The 26,564-nt window shown below is 43.5% G+C and overlaps 1 protein-coding gene across 3 annotated transcripts in view; it reads left to right on the top strand.

Moving 5' to 3' along the window:
* syk (spleen tyrosine kinase) overlaps nucleotides 1-26,564 on the top strand; it is a 32,043-nt gene that overhangs the window by 2,100 nt on the left and 3,379 nt on the right. For all 3 annotated transcript variants that reach the window (XM_037484791.2, XM_037484792.2, XM_037484793.2), the window contains exons 2-11: nucleotides 2,878-3,020; nucleotides 4,741-5,191; nucleotides 6,129-6,289; nucleotides 13,129-13,267; nucleotides 14,067-14,148; nucleotides 14,264-14,316; nucleotides 15,288-15,350; nucleotides 16,436-16,508; nucleotides 18,509-18,665; nucleotides 22,389-22,598. In XM_037484791.2, coding sequence (XP_037340688.2) covers nucleotides 4,790-5,191; nucleotides 6,129-6,289; nucleotides 13,129-13,267; nucleotides 14,067-14,148; nucleotides 14,264-14,316; nucleotides 15,288-15,350; nucleotides 16,436-16,508; nucleotides 18,509-18,665; nucleotides 22,389-22,598 — 1,340 coding nt within the window. In that variant the 5' untranslated portion in view covers nucleotides 2,878-3,020; nucleotides 4,741-4,789. The remainder of the gene's footprint in view (nucleotides 1-2,877; nucleotides 3,021-4,740; nucleotides 5,192-6,128; nucleotides 6,290-13,128; nucleotides 13,268-14,066; nucleotides 14,149-14,263; nucleotides 14,317-15,287; nucleotides 15,351-16,435; nucleotides 16,509-18,508; nucleotides 18,666-22,388; nucleotides 22,599-26,564) is intronic.

Here is a 26,564-nt window from a genome sequence, read left to right on the forward strand (position 1 = left end):
GAGACGGTGGCAGCTAAGGTGGAGGAGAGCAATGGTTCTGGATCTTGGTACACAAAGTAAAACACAAGTAAAACTATTACATGGACACACAGAGGAATTCATTTTAAACAAGTAAACAAGACAGATGAACAGTATTGCTTATTTTTCTTCATAGGGTTAACCCAGTTAAAGTACTTTTCTCATTTGTATACATGAAACAGGAACAGAAACCAATAGAGAAGTGTTACTTGCACAGACAGATATAGTTTAAAAATAATTTGCATAGCCTCTTGAACCAAGCTCTGTCAAGCATCTTTGAAATCAAATGAAAATATTTAGTTAGAAATTTGCCACGGGTGGGTCTATATATTTATTAGAAAAAAGACGTGCTCTGTATTCCATGTGTGTAAGAAACCGTGTGAAAACAGAGACACGCGTATCAGCGCCAAAGCTCCCTGCCACAACACGTGCACTCCACAAATACTGAATAATGTACTAAAGATGAGATATTTTGGCCTATTTTTAACGGTAAGTTTTCAGAGAAATGTATGCTTATTTTATAAGCATCATGATTATCTGTCACAACAAACGCATCCCTAACATTTTTTTTATACCAGGGTCATTAATCGAGGCAATTGTGTTGTTCCACAAGGTGGAGCCAAATAGATTAAAAGTGAAGTGAAAGCAGAAGTGTTTCTCTTAATATATTTCTGAGGGGAAGTTTTGGAATAACTCAATTTAATTTTAACAGAAATAAACTTATTTCATACTTCTGCTTAGTAAAACTAGACCAGGTAAATTCAGAGAGAACGTGTGTAATAGCTGCAGCTCAGTCAAGTACAGTCAAAGAAGGGAAGACAGATCACGTCCTTCATTCAAAGGCGACGTGAGCAGTGGGTTCAGTGCAAAGACCATACATTGTAAAGGACACATCATATGGGGAGAATTTCCACTGCTCAGTGCCTCAGTTTAGCTTGAAGATGAACTACAAGCTGAATCTGGCAGAGTTCGAAATGTCACATTGTTGCACAATCTCCGCTATGCTGTGTTGTAGATAGCGTTGCTGTCTTCCTCCTTTTTTTATGCAAGAGGCTCTAGCTCGCTCACAGAAGTGCCTTCATTTCCGGCATGTTAGGTTATTATTTACATACTATTTAATTATCAGATAATTAGACAAAATAATTATGATTTATGTTCTTTGAGCTCTTCTCAGGCTCCTCTTGTCACCAGCACCCTTGATGCTTAGGAGATAGGTACTAATGATGTTCTGGGTGGTTTTAATCACCAGCTGTAGAGCCCTATGGATTTTCTCTGTTTGGTACTGTACGTTTGGTACTTTAGAATAAGCAGAACATGATGTAGTGTCTCGCCTCGCGAACAAGTCACCTGATGAAATGCCTTCACTTCCCAGAAACGTCTCACCCTTGAAAAAACTCATTCAAACCATTTCTTGTCACAAAGTAACACGTACACACCTTATCTCTCCTGCTTTATCAGAGGGAATATATTTCACATTCACATTTTGAAAACTCTTTTACAAAAAGTACATTTTGGGACATGACTGTCCATTAGGCTGAAAGGGTGTTGTGAGTGTGAAAAACACTAAAGCCGCTTCCTGCTCGTTGAACACGCACACACAAGTGAAAGTACGATGACAGTGAGTTAGATCAAAAAGAGGTATTTTTAAATGGAGAATTAAAATGGAAAAACAATTAAGTTTTAAAATATATCGAAAAATTCTTATATCCCCCAGTTAAAATAAAAATGAGGTCAAAGCGGCGGAAGGCATTTTTATCGCCTTGTTAGGTAACTACAGATGAGGAGCAGCGGTCCAAAAATACATCACGTTATAATAGTAAAATTGTCTCCCTGTGTCTGCTTAAGCTGACACATCTGCACCCCTGGCACAAAACACTTAAGCACATCTTTGAGATTACTTGAATTAAACTATAATAATTCTAATTAATACTTGTACTCCACTTCCTTTTTGCCATAACTATTGTACTTTTAGCTCCACTAGTTCAGTACTATTGATTCTAATCAAATATACTATAATATAATCCCATTTATTTAACACATTTAACACATTTGGCTAATAATACTCTTAAATTGGATCTCAACACCTGCTTCACTGCTGAACAGAAGACTTAGCAGGCAAACAAATATTGTGGCAGCAAGAGCAACAAAATTACATCATACTTCTCTTCTATTTCATCGGTGTAAAATAAAGTACTTCCCACATTCATACATTTATATTATTACGCTATCTTTTACCTTTTACATTTGTATTTTTTCAGTTGAAAAACGGTCCTGCTCTTCCACTACCAGCGTGAATGTGTGAGTGAATTAGTGAATGAGAAATTGTTGTCCAGTAAGGTTCATCCAAATATTTTGTCACGGTTTAACAATATTTGACCACAAAATGAAAATCTAATTATAATAAACAAAACATTTTCCTCCAACAACAGTTAATAAGAAAGTTCAATCTAATAATATGCTACATGAAAAAGAAAATGTCAAACTACTTGTATATTTTTTAGCTTCCTACTGAATCTCACAGAGATCAGACCATGATGTTTCTTGCTCAATTAAATCGATTAAAACCAATTCAACAAAAATTTCAAATTAACACAACTTTATGACCTTAAAAGTCTGTTTGCACATCATTTCCTGCTCACAGCAGAAGTGTTGGTCAGTGTTAAGATAATAAAAAGGAAGTACAAGACATACATTATGAAGGAAGTCGTTAAAATGAGGAAGCATTGGTGCTCCACCACCTCACTATGTAAAAGTACACAGACTAAATGTCAATGTGGTCCAGCAGGAAAACATAGTCAGAAAACACTGTGAGTGACTCTTTTCATGTGCTTTTGGGGTGAATCTTCTTTTGTTCGTCAGGAGCTTGCTGAATTAAAGAAGATCTATTCACATGTGGCTCAGACAGCTGGCAGCGGAAGAAATAGAGGACGGAAAGAACCCCAAAAAGGATCGACGTTCTGGAACTACCCCCCCCCCCCCTCCCCACCACCACCTTGTATACGGTAAGTGAAGTATTTATATTTCCTTTAAATAAACTATTTAGACTTCACTACCACAATTCTTTTACACATGTTCAAGAAAGACCTTATGGTCAGAGTTTTCTTTCAAATGGAATTTGTATATTGAGATTCAGGAAAGGACTTGTAACATGTTTGGTGTGCACTCTAAATAATAGTTTCCAATTCTTGCTGTGGTGAAAAGTAACACTACTGATCTTAAGACCAATTCTAGGGACTTTACTTTAGCACTTCCTTATCTGCTACTTACTCTGTCACTGCGATTTGGACGGAAACATTGTACGTTTATTGCCATTACATTTAACAGCTGTTGTTACTATGCCGATTAAAATCTAACAACAACAAAAAACACATCAGAAGCTTCTATAATACATTAAATAGAGAGTCTACAGTAGAGTCTACATTCGAGATGTCCATGAGGTTTAAGCCGTTCTCTTCTAGACTTATCAGATGTTTGAAACAGATGGGAATAAAGGCATTATTTCACAAAATAATACTATATTATTACATATTGAAGTGTTTAGAACACAGTGTGTTTATTGTTAGATTATGACAAATTTGTAGAAAACCTAACACACTTTTTATAGATTACAACGTTAACGCCTGAATAGTTCTAAAGTTATAATTGTTTAAAAAATCATTCTAAACACACAGTTTACGTATGTCACCCACTATTGGCTTTTTCAACTGTGGCTAAGCTTTTTGGTTACTTGATTTAAATGTATGTACAATAAGTACATATTCAAATGTGTAATAATAACTATATATCAGATAAGCTTGAACAATACTTTGATGTTAGGGTTAATAAATCCTTTTAACTTAACTCCTTGCTCAGGGCTAGAGCATTTGATGTGAGTCGGCATCAGAATTGAATCACATACCTATGGTTTTCTATCATTTTAAGCCAAATATCTTTCCTTTTACAATGTGCAATTTACCACAATTGTAATATAAGCAGATTTAGAGAAGGGAGTTCCTGTATGAAAGCTTCTATGCGTCTCTGTCACTTTCTGGCTTTCACTGTAGCAACACCCCATATACACCCCTATCTCTGGCTTGGCAACGCCATTTATCCATTTTCTGATTGGCTGATCAGCCGCAGCTGCAGGAGCACCTCACCAGCACACCTGAGGAGAATCACACACACACACACACACACACACACACACACAGACAGACCACACAGCAAAACAAAACACAGCATGTAAACGTAAGTCAAAAGAAACTGGTCTACTTTTTATGTTTACTCTTCCATATAGGGAGGACTGAATGACCTTTAATGGACCTCAATAAAGGCCTATACATGCATTGTGTACATTATATACAATATAACCATATATGTATGTATGTAACTAGCGTTAAAGTGACACATTTCTTGTTCAGCATTCAGCTTTACTTAGCTCCACCCGCTCTTGTCACTTCTGGCTCGAGTAGAAAAGCCAAATGGTTACGGCCAAAAAGAATACTAAACTTAGTATCCATAGGCTCATTTAACGGTGATCAACCGATGATTAGTTGGTCTGGGCGATGCAAATGTCATCATCTTCCTGTCTGAACTTAATCTCTATTTTTGTCACACAGTGAACGGCGTACCATATAAACATCACTCATGCATAAAGACTGTACTCTGCTCAATAAGTAAATAGACTCTACCATTTTAATGTTACTGATAACAGAGTGAATTAATCTGGACTTTTACTGTCAGGGTTGATCCTTTGCAAGAGGACTAAAAGAGCCATAATCCAGAAGACAACATGGCTGACACAGTGAATGCATTGCCGTTCTTCTATGGCAACGTCACCAGGGAGGAGGCAGAGGACTACCTGGGGCAGGCCAGCACGGGTAACGGCACATACCTGCTGAGGCAAAGTCGAAACTATCTCGGAGGATTTGCACTGTCTGTGTTTTATTCCGGCCGCTGCTACCACTACACCATTGAAAGAGAACCCAATGAAATGTATGCGATTGCTGGTGGGAAGAGCCACAGAACCCCGGTTGATGTGATTGACTACCACTCTCAAGAGATGGATGGCCTTGTTTGTCTGCTAAAGAAGCCCTGCAACAGGCCCAGAAACATGCAGCCAAAGATTGGAGCGTTTGAGGACCTCAAGGAAAAATTGATCCGGGAGTATGTACAACAGACATGGAATCTACAGGTCAGTTTCAACTCTTCAATCTTGTAAGTGGGCTGAAAGGTAGTTTTCAACCTTTTTTATATCAAAATGCTAAACACCGCCATTTGATAAGAACTAGCTTCAGGGACCTCAATCTGAAAACATTTAAAATAAGACCACAATACCAGTGGTCAACTGAGGAGATTACGGTAGAAGAAGTGAAACACATGATCCTAATAATAGAAACACTTAAGACTCTTACTCACATTGCGATCACTTCTAAAGTCAATTCAATTGTGAAGGTAAACGATTTCCCATATCGTTGGGGATCCTCTAGTCCCCAAGTATCAAGGATTTAGAACCTCTAATTTTGAAAATGTACACTGTAAACATGGATGTGAACAATTTGGGCAACTTTCCTTATTCTTAGTGAAGCCACCATTATCCCAGATGTCATTAATTACTTTGGTAAATTCAATGTTATTATCGTGACAGATTGATGGCTGGAAAATAAATAAAACCAAGTTCTAATGAAACTTTTCTGCACAAGATTTCACAAATTTCCAAAAAAAGCAAAGTTTAATTTACAATCTTGTGGATCTTATAGTCATCTCTTTTATCAAACGGAATTTTTACTTTTACGCTTTTTGTTTAATCAACATGTGTGCATAAATAAGTGTCCATAACGCTGTGTTCTGTGAACATGGAGGATTAAAGAGTGTGTCCCCTAGGAAACTAGAAAATTAGAGCTTAATCAGCCTTGAATGTGTTTGCTGAGAACCTCAACCTGGTAAACATAAGTCAAGTAACTTACTAGTACTATTGGAGATGATAGTAACATTTTAAAAGGTTACTATAATATTATTGTTGAGCACTCATCATAAAAAGCTTGGCCTACATATCGTTTTTATTGTAGGCACTGGCACATAGCTCATGTGTGTGTGTGTGTGTGTGTGTGTGTGTGTGTGTGTGTGTACAGGGAGCAGCTCTGGAGCAGGCCATCATCAGCCAGAAGCCTCAGCTGGAGAAGCTCATTTCTACCACTGCACATGAAAAAATGCCTTGGTTCCATGGATCAATAACACGAGAAGACTGTGAGCCAAGGCTTCAAAATGGCTCCCGTTTAAATGGAAAATTCCTGTAAGTATTTAACAAGTGTCCTTGTACAGCTTTTAGCATAAATGGTGTGATGTGAATAGTATCTAATCCATTCAAATTCTACCGTTTACCGTAAATTCCGGACTATAGAGCGCCCCGAATATAAGCCCTTAAATTTAGTACGAAAAAAAGATGTGTTCATTTATGCCGCAGTTCTTCACATTGCCGTCTTCAACGTCTCACCATTGATTCATTAAGGGCAAGTTTACGTGCAGCCGCTCGGTTTCCTTCTCCGACGGACACATTGGTTGCCCGTAACTTGCACCTGTCTGTCTCGCTCTCGCGCGTTATACCGTAAAAAATTATACATTAGCCCGTAAAAAATGATACATTAGCCGCACCGTTGTATAAGCCGCAAGGTTAAAAGCGTGGAAAAAAAGTAGCGGCTTATAGTGCGGAATTTACGGTATATCAGTATTTGTGAAAACATGCAAATTCCCAATAATCTTAACATACTCAAAAAACTTTTCTGAAAAGCACCACTATTCTTTTACCACACTAGATTTATGAAGATGAAAAACATGAAACATCTAACTCGATTGTTACACTTCGCTGATAGGAGTCTTATTTTATGGCTCATCCCCCAAATGTCACCGGATAAGATGATTTGACAAGTACATCTGTGGCTGGAAAAGCTGCCAGTAAACAAGATTAATGCTACCGTGTAGGAAGTAATTTAACAGAAATTAATTTTAAAAATACATCCACCTCCCAGACCAACATTCAGGCTTTTTGCGAAGTGTCTTGCTGCTGACATGTAGTTAACATCCTGCAACGTTGGAGTTTTACAAACGGACCTAATGGTGTAGTTTCTTGTGTGCACTGACCTTTTTGGTTTCTCTCAGGCCACCAACGCTGGGCCCTGAGTAAATGTCCTGTAGCTGTAGAAACTACTTCACCAACCATTTACAAAAAAAAACCACACCTCTACCAACTATACCTGGGCCAGGTAGCACTTAAGATCGCTCTTTCTTATAGCATTTAGTAGTTTGCCTATCTTGAAGAAATTGTACTTTCTCGATTCTTCTTGTTCTGGCTTTGTTCCCCACTGGTTTGAATGCACTTATTATGAATACAAAATGTTAATTTAACAGTGTTGAAATTAAAGTAAATGCTACAAAATAAAACATCCTAAATCAATAACTACAACAATTGCTCAACATTTTATTACATTGAATACAGTATCTTAGATGTTCAAAATGTGTCTTCTGCTTTTCTATCTGAACAAGAAAAGTGTAGAGTATGCGGCAGCTGAAACTACAGTTGAGACATAGTGGTCTCAAATGAAGAAACACAAAAGACACGCACAAGCAGACCCACACACACACACACACACACAGTGTGGTTTCCTCTCTGGCAGTTTGCAAAGGACTTCCTGAAGTAGCCAAACGAGGAAGAATGACAGCAGGGCGAAATGTGTCCCTTTTGAAATCATAGAAAGAAGAATGTGTTTCCACTGAAGCAGGACCTCACATTATGATTATAGCTTTAAATACATTTTAACGAGAATACTTCAAATACTGCCTTATGTATAAAATATTTTGAAGTTACTTGCAAAGTTCTGGCTATGTTTACCAAGAGTGGCCATCAACAGTTAACAATATTATAATAGTAAGGCTACATTTAGATTTCAATAACGTTTATGTCCTTTTTCTTTTTATATCATAGTTCAGATAAATTACTGCACTTCCCTCTCAGGGAACTCGAGCTGCGTAAAGACGCTGTGGGAGCGCCTCTGCGTGACCGCCTCTGCGTGACCGCCTCTGCGTGACCGCCTCTGCGTGACCGCCTCTGCGTGACCGTGTCATGAAGCACGTATGAAATTTAACCAATGGCGAGCTGGTACGTCATAGGCGGGGGACGCCGGGACCAGGGCGCTATAAAGGGACCTGAAGGGCAGGACCATTCATCTCTGTGCCTTCATCTAGTGCGGTAGTGAAATATTTCCACCTAGTAATGGCTGAGCGGTTTGTCCAGTGTGTCCCCCCCTTACCCGTTTTATTACGGGCACCGACTCACACGACCTGTGTGTTGTCAGCCTAGGCGTGGAGCACGCTCAGCTAGCTCTGCTGTGCAGATTGTGAGCACCTGTCGTGGCAATCTCGCGTCTCCCTTCGAGCTCTCTGCAACGAGGACGGCTCGATGAGGCGTGCTCCACGCGGCTCCGGTCCAGCTCGTGCCGAGGCAGAGTGCCGGATGACTTCATGGGGATCACAAATGGATCTCGTGGAAGATTCCGGGACGGCTGAGGCCTTTTCCCGGCCCTTCACTGCGGGATCCAGGCGCTCGTTTCTGGCGTCGGAGGCACGCTCCGCGGCTTCCTCCACCCCGGACGAGACGTTGCTCTCACGTTCTTCCGGCTCTGGGGAGCTGGACGTGGTGAGCCTAGAGGCAGCGGAGGCTGATGCCGAGGCGACTCATTCCCCCGCTGCCGCCAAAGAACTGCTGGAGGTCCTCACCCGAGCCGCTGACAGATTCCATATCAGCTGGCCGGAAAGTTAGCAGCAGCCTTCTGCTTCCGGTAAACTGCAGGAGCGGTTCTTACCTTCCCACAGAGCGCCTCCGCGTCGGTGCCTGCCGTTCTTTCCAGACGTCCACACTGAGGTGTCGGCGTCCTGGAGTAGGCCGGTGTGAGCCCGCGTGTACAACCCGCGTACGGCATTGTACTTGTCTTTAGCTGAGGCTAAGCGACATGGCTACGGGAGTATGCCGGCCACGGAGGGGGCCCTGGCAGGCCATGTTTCCCTCGCGGCCGTGTCGCTGAGGACACCGGTGCTGCCCACCAAGCCTTCGAGGACTACCTCGGCTCTAGTGGGCAAGGCTTACTCGGCGGCGGGGCAAGCGGCTTGCTGCCTGCATACGATGGCGCTTATCCAGGCGTATCAGGCAGAGCTGCTGGCCGACGTGGCCGAGGGGACGGAACTAACTCCGGAGGCAGTGCGTGAGCTGAGGCACACAGTTGAGAGCCACTTAGGAGACAGCGAAGTCCGTCGGCCGCTCCATGGGAGCCATGGTGGCTATGGAGCGGCACCTTTGGCTGAGCCACTCCAGCCTAAAGGAGGAGATGCCCCTCTCTCTCCGACAACCCTCTTCGGAGGTGCCATCGGGCCGTGGCGGATAAACTCCACGCCGAGAGATGGCAGGCGGAGGCGCTCGATTCCTTTCTTCCCCGACGACGCCATGTCCGCGGGGCCGCTCGAGGGCCACCTAGCGCAGCAGGAGAGCGTCGCGCTGCGCGCACCCCCTCGTGGAGACTGGGCAGCAGCACGGTACGCTCAGACGAGGTTCTCTCGCGGCCGGACTGGTCTGAGGTCCAATAGGCCCTGACACCGTAAGGGTCAGGAATGACCCCCACCGGAGGCGTTAGGGTGCCACCGCACTTTTTGGTGCTCCCTTCTCCCCGGGACTCTCCCGGAGTCGGTCCGTTGTCCCTGCCGCCGCTTCGGGGCACAACCGGGTCCAGCGAGCGTGAGCCCGAGGGCCGTTTGCCCCCTCTGAGGAGGTTTCCGGCCCCGAGGGAGCCGTCCCCAATGTATCTCAATGGGTCCTGCACACAATCAATGTCGGCTACGCCATCCAGTTTAGGTGCCGGCCACCTCGATTTTGGGGCGTACTACCCACGGTGGTAGACCCCCAGCAGGCTCTGCTGTTGGAGCAAGAAGTACAGACCCTGCTGCGGAAGGGAGCCGTAGAATGAGTTCTCCCCCCAGACAGAGAGTCAGGCTATTATAGTCGTTACTTCATCATTCCAAAGAAGGATGGGGGTTTGGGTCAGATTCTGGATCTCCGCCGTTTGAACCGCGCTGTTGCGAAGTTGAGCTTCAAGATGCTCACTTTCAAACAGATCGCAGCACAGATCAGGTCAGAGGACTGGTTTGTCACGGTAGATCTCCAGGACGCTTACTTTCAAGCTTACCAATACAAGGTCCTTCCTTTCGGCCTAGCCCTCTCGCCCCTTACGTTCACCAAATGCGTGGATGCGGCTCTGGCGCCATTGCGTCTCCAGGGCATCCGTATTTTGAACTACTTGGACGACTGGTTGATTTTAGCGCCCTCCGAGCGCCTGGCGGCCCAACACCGTGATGTTGTGCTCGCTCATATCAACCGTCTGGGGCTGAGACTCAACACCAGGAAAAGCGTGCTCTCCCCAGCACGTAGGACCACTTTCCTGGGCGTAATTTGGGATTCGACCACGATGCGGGCACACCTATCTCCCGCTCGGACAGACGCTTCCCTCACGGGCTGGGGTGCGATCATGAGTGGTTACTCAGCCTCGGGGCTGTGGCAGGATCATATCCGGTCCTGGCACATAAACCAGCTGGAGATGCTGGCGGTGTTTCAGGCGCTGAAACACTTCCGCCCAGCCCTGACGGACCAGCATGTGCTTGTCCGGACAGACAACACATCAGTGGTTTTTTATATCAACCATCAGGGAGGTCTGCGCTCTCGGCCGCTGAACAAGCTAGCCCGCCAGATCCTCCTGTGGTCCGTGGGGAAGCTCCGCTCGTTAAGAGCGGCTTTTATCCCGGGCGTCTTGAACCAAGGGGCAGACACCCTGTTGAGGCAGGGGCCGAGGCCCGGGGACTGGAGACTCCACCCAGAGGTGGTGGAGTTCCTTTGGGGTCACTTCGGCCGCGCCGATGTGGACCTATTTGCCTCCGCAGAGACAACTCATTGTCCTCGGTGGTTTTCCCTCACGCACCCCGCCCCTCTCGGCTTGGATGCTTTGGGACAGGCATGGCCAAAAAGCATGCGCCTGTACGCTTTTCCCCCGGTTGCTCTGCTCCCAGGTGTTCTGGATAGGGTCCGTCAGGACGGAGTCAGCCTACTATTAGTAGCCCCGTTCTGGCCGGCCCGAGTATGGTTTGCGGACCTAATGTCGCTCCTCGCAGGTCCCCCGGTAGAGATCCCAATCAGGTCGGACCTGCTGTCTCAGGCGTCGGGGTCCATAGTTCACCCCCACCCTGAGCTTTGGAAGCTATGGGCGTGGCCCTTGAGGGGGCCCGCCCTTCAAGGTCCGGTCTCTCGACTGAGGTCGTAGAGACCACCTTCTATTCCAGAGCCCCGCCACTAGGACGGCGTATGCCGGTAGATGGTGCCACTTGCTGTGGGAACAACTGCGGACCCAGCTAACTGCCCGGTCGGTTCAGTACTGGAGTTCCTGCTATGTTTCCCACAGGCCATCCCCGTCTGCTGTCTTGGCATCTCTCTTCCTTTGTGGCACCCTGTCCCCCCGTTCCCGACGTCGGACCAGGCGTAATAACAGAGCCGCATCAAATGAATGGTTGAAGCCATCACACTTGCGTATGAATCGGCCGGCCAGCCCGCACCTCGGCTGTCCGGGCCCATTCTACCTGGGGTATGGCGGCTGCAGAAGCCCTCCTGTCGGGGACCTTTACCCTCGCCTTGAGCACAGGTGCTCTCGTCTGAGTGTGCGTCTTAAAAACCTCACACCACGGTCACTTGCTCATATAGTGAGTGGGTATAGGGTTCCCACAGCGTCTTTACACAGCTCGAGTTCCCTGAGAGGGGACGTCTCTCGGTTACGTATGTAACCTTCGTTCCCTGAAGGGAACGAGACGCTGCGTAAACGTTCTGCCATACTCCCGGCCTGCCTGTGGCACTCGATTCGGCCTTTCAGAGATGAATGAATAGTCCTGCCCTTCGGGTCCCTTTTTAGCGCCCTGGTCCCGGCGTCCCCCGCCTATGACGTACCAGCTCGCCATTGGTTAAATTTCACACATGCTTCATGACGCGTTCACGCAGAGGCGGTCACGCAGAGGCGTTCCCACAGCGTCTTTACGCAGCGTCTCGTTCCCTTCAGGTAACGACAACACACTGGCCATCTGTTGAAGTTCCTGTTTTGTTCTTCATTACTTTTCTTCGTTAAACCCATTTATCAACCAGCATGGTGCAGCTGTACAATGTGTTAGAAGACGACAACAAACGACTATACATACATATCTATATTAGTGCAGCAAACGTTTATTACAGTATTATCGTGTTTACTTTACGCAATTACTAATTAATGCCAACAATTTTCATACAAGCGGTTCTTGTTCTTTCAAAGATTGTGCCAAAAGTAAGTTGTATGAGTCCAAACTATCATTTAAGACACACAATAGCTGTAACTCAGTCGATGGGGTAAGAGAGTTGGTCGGAATGGTTAATAAGAAGTGCAGATGTATGTTGGGGTTCAGCATCCCTCTTGAACCTATTGAGATGTCTGTTTAATTCATGGACCTTTAGAGAGAACTGGATACCAGGTTGGAACGGTTGGCTGTTTTGGTATTTAAGCACTTTTAGGAGCTGCTGATTTAAATAAAGACTTTTAAAGTAGGGCTATAACTATATGAAAGTTGTTTTCCTTTAGAAAAAATAATCTAACTCTACAGATGTCTATTTCAGGCTGTAGGAAAAAGGCTTTTTTAGCCCAATGGCGTTGCATAACCAACGAAATTGTAATTCTACCATTTGGCCACAATGTAAAGTTGGTTTCAAAGCCTGGTGCTTTTCCTGGACGCGTGGTTTAATTGGAATGGATTACCACTCAGAGTCTTTGAGTACTAACACGACAACGTACTGTGTTATGGGTTATAGTATGTAGAGTTTATGAAATTACTTCAAATTGAGTCACTGATAGTTTGCATTTTCTTGTATTCATCTGACCTGGACTTGCACACACAACTGGCAATTTCTGAACCTCACAAAACATCATTCACATCTCTGATGGAAGTATATAAATGGTACTTGTATTATATTACCTCCAGAGAAGGAATTTCACACCCACTTGAATTATTTTTCTTCTTTTGTGAGTACAGGATCCGACAGCGAGATTCAAAAGGATCTTTCGCTCTGTGCTTACTCCATGAACGGAAAGTCATGCACTATCGCATTGACAAGGACAGGGCGGGCAAGCTTTCCATCCCAGATGGCAAGAAATTTGACACCCTGTGGCAGGTAAACAAACAAATCACTCTTTGGATTATGTTTAGGGGTCCCAGCCGTTGTATTGTTTAAGGACACACTGCTACTGAATATTAAGTAATATTGCAGGAAGTTTGCTCGATAGTAATGTGTGTGGCTTTTAAAAGAGGAGTGCATGTGCAGGCAGTGAAGTCCGGTCCCCGATCCGAGACACCAAGCTATCAATCGGCTAGCGGCAGTCATCCAGATGCAGAGTCTTTGGAAGTGGGTGAAATTCTTTGGGTTTTAGTATGTGATTTAAAATAGATCACCAATCCGTCAGGCAGGTGATTCCAAAGCCAAGAATCTGGTCGCAAAAGCGCCACCACCTTTGGTTTTAAGTCACGACTTTGAAACAGACAGAAAGGCCCCACCTGAGGCTCAAAGGCTGCGAGCTTGCTCATAGGGGGTCAACATTTCCCGATAATAATAGCAGCAGTGGATCTCAGTGCAAGGTCCTGGTCCTGCAACATGATCTCCATCTCCATATTTCACTCTCAAAAATATACAAAATAGGCACATTGACAACTCTGAGCTATTTTTAAAACCCTTGCATTGCTAGAAACCTAACAGTTTGTCCAGATTATCAGGGGACGCATCCTCCATCTCAGGACAGACGTTGTCATGTTTAGACCACTCACTAGAAAGTCACTTAGAAAACCAACGCAGTCTATGCTGGTCTGCTGGGGTACAGGGAACATATGGAAATCTGAAGAATGTTTCTTTGCAGGTTTTTAGTTTTTGATGCATGTATGGGGTTGAGTGCCTGATACATTCTCTCTCCTTGCCACAGCTGGTGGAACACTACTCATACAAACCCGATGGTCTGCTGCGTGTGCTAACAGAGCCCTGTCCAAGACCCAACGGAGAAACTGGTAAAAAAATCGCTGACACAAATCTAACTTGTCTACAGGAAGACAATTGTGCTGCACATGAATTTATATCATCTGAAATCAATCAATTTAACTTTGAGAACCACTGTGTTTGTAGGGATGTCAGGACGGCAACTCCCACCAGATCCTTCTCGAGTAACTTCTGCCCTTGTAAGTGGTTTTTGTGGTGCCATTGGTATTCTCATGGTTCTGTGTCTACAGTATGTTTCTCTCTTTAAGGGCACTCAAAGAACAATCTCACAAATATAGTAGTGAACATGAATTAATTAACAGCGACAATACTTTTATTGAGTGTTGATGCAAACAGATTTCTAAATTTCTAAACTTTCCTGTTATGATATGATCGTGAAGGTTTTTTCTATTAAAAAAATGTCAATGCCCTGCCAGTGGCAAATCATTTTGGGTTTATATTTGATCTGAAAACATTCATTCATTCAAATTATTACGATTAACATTTAAATTCAAGTTGGGATTTGCAAGAAATATTGTAATTACTGTGTAAAGGGAATGCTGCTGATAAGGAGCACTGTCTTCATGCAAGGATTTGCACACAGTGCAATACACTACTTTAATTAATTATTGATTTTGTGATCAATCAAGATTATTGTAATTTAACGTGATTGATGATAATGAATAATGAGTGAGAATGACAAATGTCTGTTCACCCTCAGCAGGTGTACGGCTGATACTTCGGTTCAAGACCTGAACTTTCTCATTTCCCTCTAGTGCTATTTATTCCTGCAGATTGTTTTGGTTTTGTTTGTAGGCTAAATGTCAGAGAGTAGTAAAAAGGCTGAAGGTGTTAATACTAAAAAAGTAATGATGCAGTGGTTGCACCTGCTAAAAATTGACTCTGATGCCTGGAAACTACAACTTGATTTGTCAAAATCAACAAAAAATGAAGGTCCTCAAGGGAATACCATACAATTAAACGAAATGTGAATGTTGCATACTGTGTGACCAGTGCATCTCTGCTTCTTGTAGTTTGCTATTGAATAAGTCAGTAATCTGAGACATAGCGTTGACACATCTGTGTTTGGAGCTAACCTTTCCCCTGAATCTGTTTCTACTGTAATTACTATGTCACCCTCTGATAACCTGTCTGATATTTTGGTTTTTAGCAACATGCGGCAGATGGAATTTTCTCCAAACTCAGAACTGTTCCCATACCTGGCATAAAAAAGGTATGCTTCTCGTAAAACTATTGGTCGCCCCCCCCACACACACACACACATCCCAATCCTTCCCTCTTATGGGAATTTGCTTCAGTGTGGATTGCTACTTGCTAACTAACACATCATGTCTTCCCCATTCACTGCGATTACAATCTGAACCAAAGTCAGCCTTTTGCTGTTTCCTGATCAATAGTCCCTCCTTCAATATGAGCATGTCAAGACCTGCCTGTCCTCCGCAAGTTTTTTGGACCAAAGAAGAGACTGCATCCTTTATAAATCCTTTATCCCAATATCCAGTGTTCTATAAAATCCTTATTTATTGGCCTTTGAATAGCCTTTTAAGCCTCTCATGATTTCTTGGGTCTTGAGATGTGGTATTAAAAGGAGGGGCCCGTGATATGGATGCTCTTTGACATACTCAACACTTTGCTTTGTTTTTGCAGGTCAAGATTTCCAACTTTTATGAATGTGATTGCAGAATCTTACAAAGATTCACTTTTTAAATATTCTTTCCAACCTAGTCACTAATGCAAAAGATTTGTTAAATGTTGCTTAATTTCTTTAAAGCAGGGGTGTGGGAACAAGTGTATGTTGATGTTGATAATTGAACAGATCATTGACATCAAACTGTTGTAATGTTCTACGAGGGAACATTAGGACAGTCATTTTGTTACTTAACTTCCACACCCTTTGTTTGAATGCAAAAGAATGCAGATGTTAACCCCATACATTTATACTCTTCCTCTAAATCCTTTTGTATGGACAATCATACAATGTCTCATTCTATGAACACAAAGTATTACAGTGACATGGACTGGTGGTTGAAAGACCACATACTAGATCACATAATCACATACAGAAAGAAACTGTTTCTCCACTTTAATTATTTTAAATTAATGAATTCTGAACTTAACATCAAATTCTAATGTTTCTAAGAATTCCTCTTTATTGAACATAGGTTCCATACAAAGTGTGGCATCCTCCTTATTTTACTCACTGTACATTTCAGCAGTGCACCATGTATTTGTATGTTTCATGTGTTTTCACTATGTGTGTACTCTCAAACATCTTCTTTTCTGATCAACTGAAAACAGAAATGGGGATCTCGACACAACCCCACAGAGCTTCAAAATCCTTATGTGGCCAATAATCAGGTAGCCAGCAAAGGTAAGTTAATGAATGTTTACAATATATATATATATATATATATATATATATATCGATATATACTCGATTAAAAATATTAATCTAATTAATTAGAGGCTTTGTAATTAATTAATCGAAATTAATCGCATATATTATACATACAAATATTTGACCCGAGAACAGTGAGAAGTAATTTTTTTCACATGGATTTTTATTTTTGTTCAACCAATTCCAGTGTAGCAATAGCATATTTATAAATATAGTACTTTCAGAAATTCAGGTAGCCTATAGCAGAGGTGTGGACTCGAGTCATGTGACTTGGACTCGAGTCAGACTCGAGTCATGAATTTGATGACTTGAGACTCGACAAAACGTACAAAGACTTGCAACTCGACTTGGACTTGAACACCGATGACTCGTGACTTGACTTGGACTCGAGCCTTTTGACTCGAGAAGACTTGCTACTTCCCATGAAATCTGGGGGAAAACATTTTCACACCACCGCGCCGCTCTGTTTATCTGCATCTGTCAAAAAAATGTGCGCCACCTGTATGCAGAGAGCGCGCGCTGCCTGCACGACATCCAATCACTGCAGTCCATTTGACCGTATCAACGAGACAGCTCGTTCATGGTTACAAAAATCGGGATTTTTGAACCTGGATTCAGACTCCGATGGAAATCCTCGCCAACATTATGTCAACGTCCGTTTTAAAGTAGTGTAATGAGCTGAGTTAAAGTTATTAGTTAATCAGTTATGCAGATGTTGCATGTGTTCACGTTATGCTCTGTTACCAGCTGTAGTTACGCGAGACAACCCGAGTTTTGGGGGGCCGTGTATGCGGAAGTGTTCGTTCGGCGTGGTGACGGCCAACAGTGACCGAAGTTGAGTTGTTTTGTATAAATAAATGCACCGGAGTTGCAAGCCAGTCATCGCCTCCTTATTTACGCTGCAGCATTGGGGTGAGCGTTACAGTACTATAACACAGTCACAGTCGATCCACCATTACCCTTCCCTTCGTAGTCTAGGTCTGTGAGGCAGCGCACCATCACCCAGGGTTCCCGGTCCCCACTATAATAAGATGACTCGAAATGACTCGAAACTAAAATGGTACGACTTGTGACTCGACTTGAGACTTGTTGGCCTTGACTTGGGACTTGACTTGGGACTTGCTTCGTCTTTGACTCGACTTGACTCGGGACTCGAGGGCAATGACTTGAGACTTGCTTGTGACTTGCCTAACTGTGACTTGTTCCCACCTCTGCTACCTACAAGGCGAGGAATCACAGCAACATGGCTGCTGAGCAGACGCATTCCCTCCATTCCCTTTGGAGGTTCTTCTTGCTTGCGTTCTCTCGTGCAAGCAGCTTGGAAAGTCCAGTGCTGAAAATGCATAGCAGGTTTAGCCTTCCTCCCTGTAACTATGTCTCAATTCGTGGGCTGCATCCTTTTAGGACCTTCGCGGTAGACCTGGGCTCGTCCCTCCAACAACCGCATAGGCTGAACCACGCGGTCTGTCAAAATGGGACTTCCTGCTTGTGTCATCATTTTTTCCTTTACTCCCGTTGCTTAGAAACCTGCTGGGCTTGACAATACATTTTATTTTGCAAGCCTAAAATTAAAAGTTAAAAATTTGCCTCAGAGGGCGTTACAGTCTGTACACATGCGACATCCTCTGTCCCGAAACCCTCTCATCAGCACAGGAAAAACTCATGAAAGAAATGATTCAAATATTACGAGTAGTAAGCCAGGTGTACGGCAGGACCACTGCAGGGACAACCACCATCAGATAGAACCATCAGTCGACCTGTTCTGCATAATGGAGGATAAGGAGCATCCTGTAACTCCTTTTTGAGGCTCCTGTTTGAGGCTGGAACAAAATGGTAGCAGAATAGTGGCTGTTATATATTAAAGATAAAGATGAAACAAATCAATTTCACTTCACATATAAGATTGCATAAGACAAATGTATAAATTACTCCATCACTATTCCTCTTACGTCACATGGTCATTTCTCCTTCAGAGGCCATGCCAATGGACACAGATGTATATAATCCATATGCAGACCCGGATGAACTGAGGAGTTCTACAGTGGATCGCAACCAGCTCTTCTTGGAGGATGGAGAACTGGGCTCTGGGAACTTTGGGACAGTCATGAGGGGAATCTACAAGATGAAAAGGTATGCTAATACAAATAACCTCAAATTACATCAGGCATCCAAAGACACTTAACAATCTGAAAATACCATGTATCTAAACCTAACTAGTAAATGGATTTCCTGCTGGAAATGCATTGGAATGGTGAAAGCTAAAAACTATGCTTCCCTTAAAGCCAATCAGCTGTGTGAGCCACCAAGGATGAGTGCATGTGTGGCTTTCAGCGCGAGAACAGGGCGCAGCTGCCATGACAGCTGACCATGTCTGCCCCCCCCTCCCCTCCCCCCGGACTCAAAGTGAAAGCTTTTTCCACAAAAGAGGAACTTGAAGTGAAGGCTCTGCCTCCCATCCTACTATTTAAAACTCTAGGAACAACAAGTAACCCAGCATTGGGTACACCCATTAATATCTCAGAAACGGTCTGAAAAACTATGAAACAATCAGTGAAATTGAAAAAGTTGAATATATTTTCAAAAGCTGATTTAATATTTTTAGTATTTAAGAGGATTTGAAAAGTAAAAGATATTATTAATATGGTTTTAATAGATGAAAATTTGAAGGAACATTTAAAATACGTACAGAAGAAATAAAACGAAAAATCAATAGTCAGATCCAGTGGTCTTTTCTCTTTGCTGTGATTTAAATAAGAATCAGAACTAGGATATCCATTGATATATTTTATACTATCACAATATGCCGAATATATACTATTGTACATTAGCCAAACCATCATTCTCTCAGCTATTTGTCAGATAATGAAAATACACCATCAAGTGAAAAGTTAATCAACATAGAACCATTAAACCTCTATAGGTTCGTAATATTGAATTCTTTCAGTGTAATTTATCTAATTTATTAATAAAAAAAGAATTAACTAAACTATGACAGACAGACTGATAGTATACTGTACTGTCACAAACAGTCAGGGGATCCTGCAGGGAAAGGGCCAAAACGTTATGGTGTATAAAATGCATAAAACTCAGGCTAACCCAAATATTCAATTATTTCAGCAAATTAATGTCAATAATTGATGCATGGTATGCTGTATGTGCCTGGGAGGTGCAGAAGGTGTTAAATGATTTTACACAAGGGGCAATTGAGGTTAATCAAGCCCACGGTCCTCCTTTTTCAGCCATTTGCCCACCAAGGTTTACTTGGACAGCATCCAATACAGCGGAAGCAGGGCCAATAGATGGAGGGGAGGGAGAAGCAAAGCCAGTCGTGCGCTTCGTCTTCCCTTCCCCCGGGGGGGGGGGGGGGAATGGGCCACAAAGGATTGTTTGCCCCATGGCTTAGGCCAGAGGTGTTAAACATACGGTCTGCAAAGTGTGAAAATTACAGAAAGACTTAAATTGCATTTCTCTAAGTAGTTAAGTAGCTGCTATTCCTAAAAAGTCCACTGGGGGTCGCACTCTGAGTGAGCGCATGCGTTAGACCAGGGGGACCAGGTCATTCACCGCAGCGCAGGAAGATCCCTTCCATTGGAGAAACAGAATCACATCTGGTCATCATGCATGCGCCATCGACCACAGGAAAGTATCAGCGCTGCATTTGCAAAGGCAGGAGCAGTTCTGTCGACCCACAGGCCAGAAGAACAACTGACTAACATCAGGAAGAACATTGTGTTTTATAATTCTTGTTTCTGAAGTTTAAGGCCAAGATTTCTGGTGTTGAGTTGGAGCAGGTCCTCTCGCTGCAACACAAGATCCAATCATATACAATGTGTGGTCTCCTAACATTATTGTAATTATTGGAAAAAAGCGTGAGTGTTGTATGGTGCTTGGTGTGTCTCTAACTCTTATCCTTATCAGACCGGTGTCTGCCTGGTTGGCACTTTCGGCTTTGCTTTGACTTTGCACTCCTCAACCAGGACAAGACAGCGACTCCCTAAATGAGCACTAAGAAAAACGTTTTTTATTATCAGTAATGACCAAGAATGTCTGGAATAACTTAATGATAGTCGTGACGGTTCCCTCCTTCTGACAGACGAGAGGCTTGTTGTTTTGTTTTTTATACAATTTGTTTATATGAGTAGCCCTTGGTGGGGAACTTAATCTTAAAAAGGATGGACCAGTAGCCGCTAATTTCTTTCATGCAGTATGGCACTGCTGGCAGAAGTTGCTTTGACAGCGGTTGGGCTGGTGGCAGCATTTTACCGTTGTACAGGTCTCTCTCTCCCCCTATAGCATCATGGGCTGCTGGCCATTGTATGCTCAATTTAGACACGGCCCATTTGCAGACCTCATATGAGTTGCAACATCTATGTATGGGCGGCTCGACAGGAAATCAGGATCAGAGTCCTGGAAGCGAACAAGTCCTGGAGAGACGGCAGATTGCAGCCAATCACCCTCTCTGCAGAGCGGATGACCCGCTGCAGCCGGCCCTTGTCCTTGGCTGTGGCTGCAGCGTACCACACGGTGATGGAGGAGCAGAGGATGGCTTCGATGACGGTCGTGTAGAAGTACACCATCATCGTCTTTGGCAGGTTGAATTTCTTCAGCTGCCTCAGGAAGAACAACCTCTGTTTGGCCTTCTTAGTGATGGAGCTGTGTCACACAGGGTGAGGGGGGAAGGTGGGGCCGCGTACTTCCTGAAGTCCACAACCATCTCCACTGTCTTCAGGGCGTTGAGCTCCAGGTTGTTCAGGCTGCACCACGTCACCAGGTGGTCAGACCGATACTTTGTGCAAATACACCTAATGTGCCTGGTAAATCTAAAGAAAAGTGTATTTCATAGCTTAAGAATACACGACATCAGAGTCACTTATTTAGCTATTTATTTTATACTCAGAAGTATGCTAAGGTAGCGACCTCATTCACAGCTATTTCAACAACAGAAAAAACAGTGTTTGAAAAAATTCTTTCCATCACTAAAAAAAAGATCCTAAGTAAAATAATAAATAATAATAATAAACAAAATTAAGAACTACTGTAACAAAAAGAGCATACGGATCTGGTATCGGATGTATCAATATTTCAGTATCGATCCGCACATCACTACAGTTTAGTCGCAATGCTTTTGACATGGCCAATAGAAATTTTATGGTCCTTCGTTGTTCCCACTGTGAAATTGCTTGTCCCAAACTATAAAAGAGACTCCCTTAACTTTTTTACTCCTGTATTTCCTACAATCAGTGCAATACATTATTATCTTGGCTGGATCATGAACCAGCCATTCTCAAAACCTTTCTTTTTCTCCTTCATTTTTAGTTTCATCACCAGTTTTTCTCTTTTGTGTCTGCCCTCCTGGTTTTCCTACATCTGCTATGTGCCCGCACATTCTTGCCCGCCAAAGGGGCTAGTAAGAGTGACTGCTTTACCTGCCACAGCCATATTCCACCTGCATTTGGCAGGTGGACGGGTGCCATGTCACGCCCTGAGTGGGAGGCGCGTCACACTACCTATATAGACTGTTATTATTCATCTTGAAAGCCTCCTCCGGCGTTTCTCCTCCTTTTCAATATCAAACCTCTCACCAATCACTTCTCAATCTTGAATCCTTCACAATGTAGATGCTGTAATAGACTAAAATGTAGATCTGTTCAAATCTGGGCCCAAGATTTACGATTAATAGCCTCAGTTTGTGTACTTCCCTTAGAATATAATAAAGCCACGCTATGTTACAACATATTTATTTGGTCTATTTTTGTTTGGTATGGGAAATTACTTCAGATTTCTTGAAAGTGATGGGTGTCAATACAAACCAGTAGTGCAGTGATCCTAACCCTAAACCTTCCTATGTATTAGGACGGAGAAGACTGTTGCGGTCAAAATCCTGAAGAACGAAGATAACGACCAATCGGTACGTGACGAAATGCTGCGGGAAGCCAATGTCATGCAGCAGCTGGACAACCCTTATATCGTCCGAATGATTGGTATCTGTGAGGCAGAGAACCTCATGCTGGTCATGGAGCTGGCTGAGCTGGGACCACTCCACAAGTTCCTGCAGAAAAACAAGTAAGAGCTACAACTGATTTACTTTCAAAGTAAATGAGAGAAAGAGAGAGGGCGAAAGGACAGCGGTGGTTAAGTAAGCTAGAAAATAAATGAACAGCCAGAGTTTCCCGTGTCGAGGTGTCCCTGAGCAAGACATCTAACCTCCAGAGAGATACTGAGGGATGTGCTGCAGGAGTACAGGATGGGGGATCCAATCATTGTACCCCCAAACCGAGGGCTGTGGTTAAAGGTTACTTTTATTTATACCCATATGTAGACATGGCCTGTTTTACTCATCGCATCGGGATCAATGACGCCCCAGGACCACGCCGAATACACTGGCCCGATTCGCTGTGTTTTGCCCTATGCTCCAAAAAGGCACACCCATTTCCATCAGAATGTCTGTGAAAAAGGAACCCCTATGCTATGAGTGATATGTAAGAATCTGAGATTTTCCTGAAATAAAATCACTAGCAGCTCTCTAAGTCTTAGACATAGAGATACCACCCAGGTTGCCAAAATGACCTGGCCCAGGTCCGGCTTAAGCTTGGCATGCCGGAAAAAAACATGTCGGGCCGAGTCCGTTTGCTGGCTGCTCTGAGACCCGGGATGAATGATGCCCCAGAATCAGGCCCCTAGAATACACTGGCCCGAATCCAACGTACAACACTGCAGTCACTGGGCCATAATTGAAAAAAACTCGGCCTGCATTGTCCAAACCCGGCACTAGAAAAGAAACGCGTCGGGATGAATGACGCCCCAGGACCACGCCAAATACACTGGACCACAATCGAAAAAGACTCGTTCAGGTCCGGTTGCCGACTCGGGTGGGACACCCCAGAATCGGGTTGAATATATTCTTCATGTCACAAACACACTTCTATTACTTACAAAATCAAGCCAATCAAGATCACATTGTTTGGTGATGAATGTTCGTCCAGAAAAGATATCAAGTGAAAACAATAAGCCAAAGAAAGGTACATATTGTTTTTATTTTAAGTTAACATTCTTTTGCAACCACGAACAAACAAATGCCAAATAACATCATGTATTAGATGATCTCATACGTTAGAATATATGATATAATAATTTTTTATATTATTTAAATAAGACATACCAAACTGTTGGTGAATTTGTAGAAAGGCCACTGTTAAAAGTGTCATTTACATTAAATTAAAATAATTAAAACTCATATTGGGTAGCAAACTTTGATTCCGGCCAAAATCCAGAGGTCGCAGCCTGGTAGAAACAGAGACAAGACGGAGTTAAGAGATCTGACAATTTACAAAACAAGAATGGTAAATCTATATAGTATTACATACCATTCTCACTCCTTATGCCAACCACTGTCTGGAAGGACAACAGTGGTGGTGCTCTTCAGACCGTGTACAGCACAGGGTAGATGTTGACATAGATGTAGCCTAGCAACTAGCTTAGCCGTTTTCCACTCATTCCCGTTCAGTTTGACACGTGGAGGAATTCCTCTGCTTGTTTCCCTTCCAATGCAAATAGAGGCAGCCCTATAAATAAAAACTAAATACTTACTAAAAACAATGGACGTTGGTGGAGTGCGAGTACGAGGTCTGTTCCTATTCATACCAAAGTGGAGGCTGTTTTCTTTCACATTCACAAAGCCAGTTTACAATACATTTTTTTATCGTGTTGGTTTATATGAGACAACTTTGAGGGATGTTATTACATGCATGCAATGTAATATTATTTGTTTAAGATGTTATAAAAAAAACGATCTTTGGAGTTGAGGTGGGCTTAGAGTTGTGCAGTGACAATACGTTCCTTTGACAAGAAGGCAAGACTGAGATGGGCCACAGGGTCCTTCCGAGAGCTTCCAGCCTGTTAGCCTGACAACCCTTACAGGTCTGCTAACCAGATGGAAAGATCCCGGCAGGGTAAACAGGTGGGCTCGTGCTGGCTAGCAATGTGGCAGCCCGACCAACCGCTGTGGCCCCAACCTGGAAGCACTGGGGCTAGCGGGCTAATAAAAGAATAGTCTTTCTTTCAAGTCTCAGTCTGAATAGGCCTGATTCTGTAATGTCAGATCTGGCCCAGGTTCGGCAGCCGTCAATGGGTCAGAGCCGGTTTCAGTGCTGGTTGCCAATAAATCCAGCTGCCATGCCTTAGCTTGAATAGGGCCGTTTCTGTGAAGCCATATTAAGCCCATATTCTGCAGCCATCAACGGGCCAGAATCGGTTTCAGAGCTGGTGGCCGATAAACCCGGCTGCCATGTCTCAACCAGAATAAACCCAATTCTGGAAGTCCTGATTTGGCCCATGTTTGGCAGCCATCAGCGGGCCAGAACCTGTTTTAGTGCTGGTTGGCGATAAACCTGGTGGCCATGTCTGAGCCGGAATACGGCCATGTCTGTAACAGCTACTTCTGGGCCAGATATGGCATGAATGAAATGGGCCAAAGCTGGCTCACATCTGGCTGCATCGAGACGGAACACAGCCAAGCTAGCCGACACTCAGCCGCAATACGGCCAAGGACGCTGGCTACCTAGGCAGGCTCGAAAACCACATCTGAGTGATAGCCCAGTGTGTGGACAGTAATCCTGTAAGGTTTTATGTTGCTGAATTGAGGATTAGTACTCCAGGAAAGGCTTTTGGGAAGCCTCTAGGCTGAAAATAAGGATTTTTTTGTCTAACTCCGGCTAAAATATGCCCCTTCCAACCGCTTTTTGATTCGTCTGATCCGATTGGATACGACTGAACCCTCGCGGAAATGATCGACCGCTTACTTAGCCAATGAGAAGCCCAAATGGGTAAAGCGTAAAATGACGCTCAAGAGTGTGGATTGGCTGAAATTCCTTGTGGCTTTGCGTTGAAACATTACAAATGCAAATTTGTCCTGCCTAATTTGCATATCATATTTTATAACTTATTGCTGTTATTTTAGAGTATTTTGAAAGGGACTGGTGCACATTGTAGCCAATTCTCTAATGTTTGAAGCATTCATATTTGTTCTTTACAAGTACACAATAATCCTCTTCTGGTTCGGTGGCGGCTCATTTTGTACCAAATTTTGTGCCCCTCGGGTGCAACAGTTTCGCAATAGATAGCGAGGCATCCATTTGACAGCTGAGCTAAAAGGCAAATTTGGTCAGGATGCCCCCTGGGCAGCTCCCCAAGGAGGTTTTCTAGGGGCACAGCCAGCTGGAAAGAGGGCCCGGGGAAGACCCAGGACAAGGTGAAGAGATAATATCGGCACACTGACCTGTGAACGCCTTGTGATCCCCCAGTCAGAGCTGATAAATGTGGCCCTGGAAAGGGAAGTTTGGGGGTTCCCTGCTAGAACTATTGCCCCTGTGACCCAACCCAGGATAAGTGATTGAAGATGAGATGAATGGATGAAATGAAAATTAGGCTGTATCCCACTACATTTCCCACTACATTTACTTTTTTCAGCAACCTACAGTTTAAAAAAGAATGAATAGAGATCAATAGACCCGATTGTAAACTCATTATTTGATCCAGTAATAAAGTGCTAGCCATTGTTTTGCTGCACGTAGCGATTGCTAACAGCACTATTGTTGGTCCGTCCTACTACTTGTAAAAATAAGTGCATGCAGGTTTTATTCTGAGCTGATGATGTCATCAAATAACAACAACATATAAATAAAGATAATAACATCATGTAGTAGGCATGTGCTGTAGTAGTGTGTTCTCGCAAAAATACCTAATTGTCGAATCTAGGACTGCCGTTGGAAGCTCAGTGGTTTGGTTGCTCACTACATTTGCCTTAGACCAACAGGTCTCCCCCACTGTCCATGAAGCTCAAGCTAAATAATTCATTTTTAAAAATGTAGTTTTATAAAGTATATTTTACACTGCAAACTATGAAATAACAGGTACTATAGAAGCTATTGTTAGCTCTGTCAACACCTTTTGCCATAGGGTCATGCTATCATGCACATGCCAACCTATATCAACAAAGTAATAATTTTAAGACGGTTTCTTTGATTGATCACC

The sequence above is a fragment of the Pungitius pungitius genome, chromosome 18, assembly GCF_949316345.1.
Source record: "Pungitius pungitius chromosome 18, fPunPun2.1, whole genome shotgun sequence".
NCBI classification, from domain to species: domain Eukaryota; kingdom Metazoa; phylum Chordata; class Actinopteri; order Perciformes; family Gasterosteidae; genus Pungitius; species Pungitius pungitius.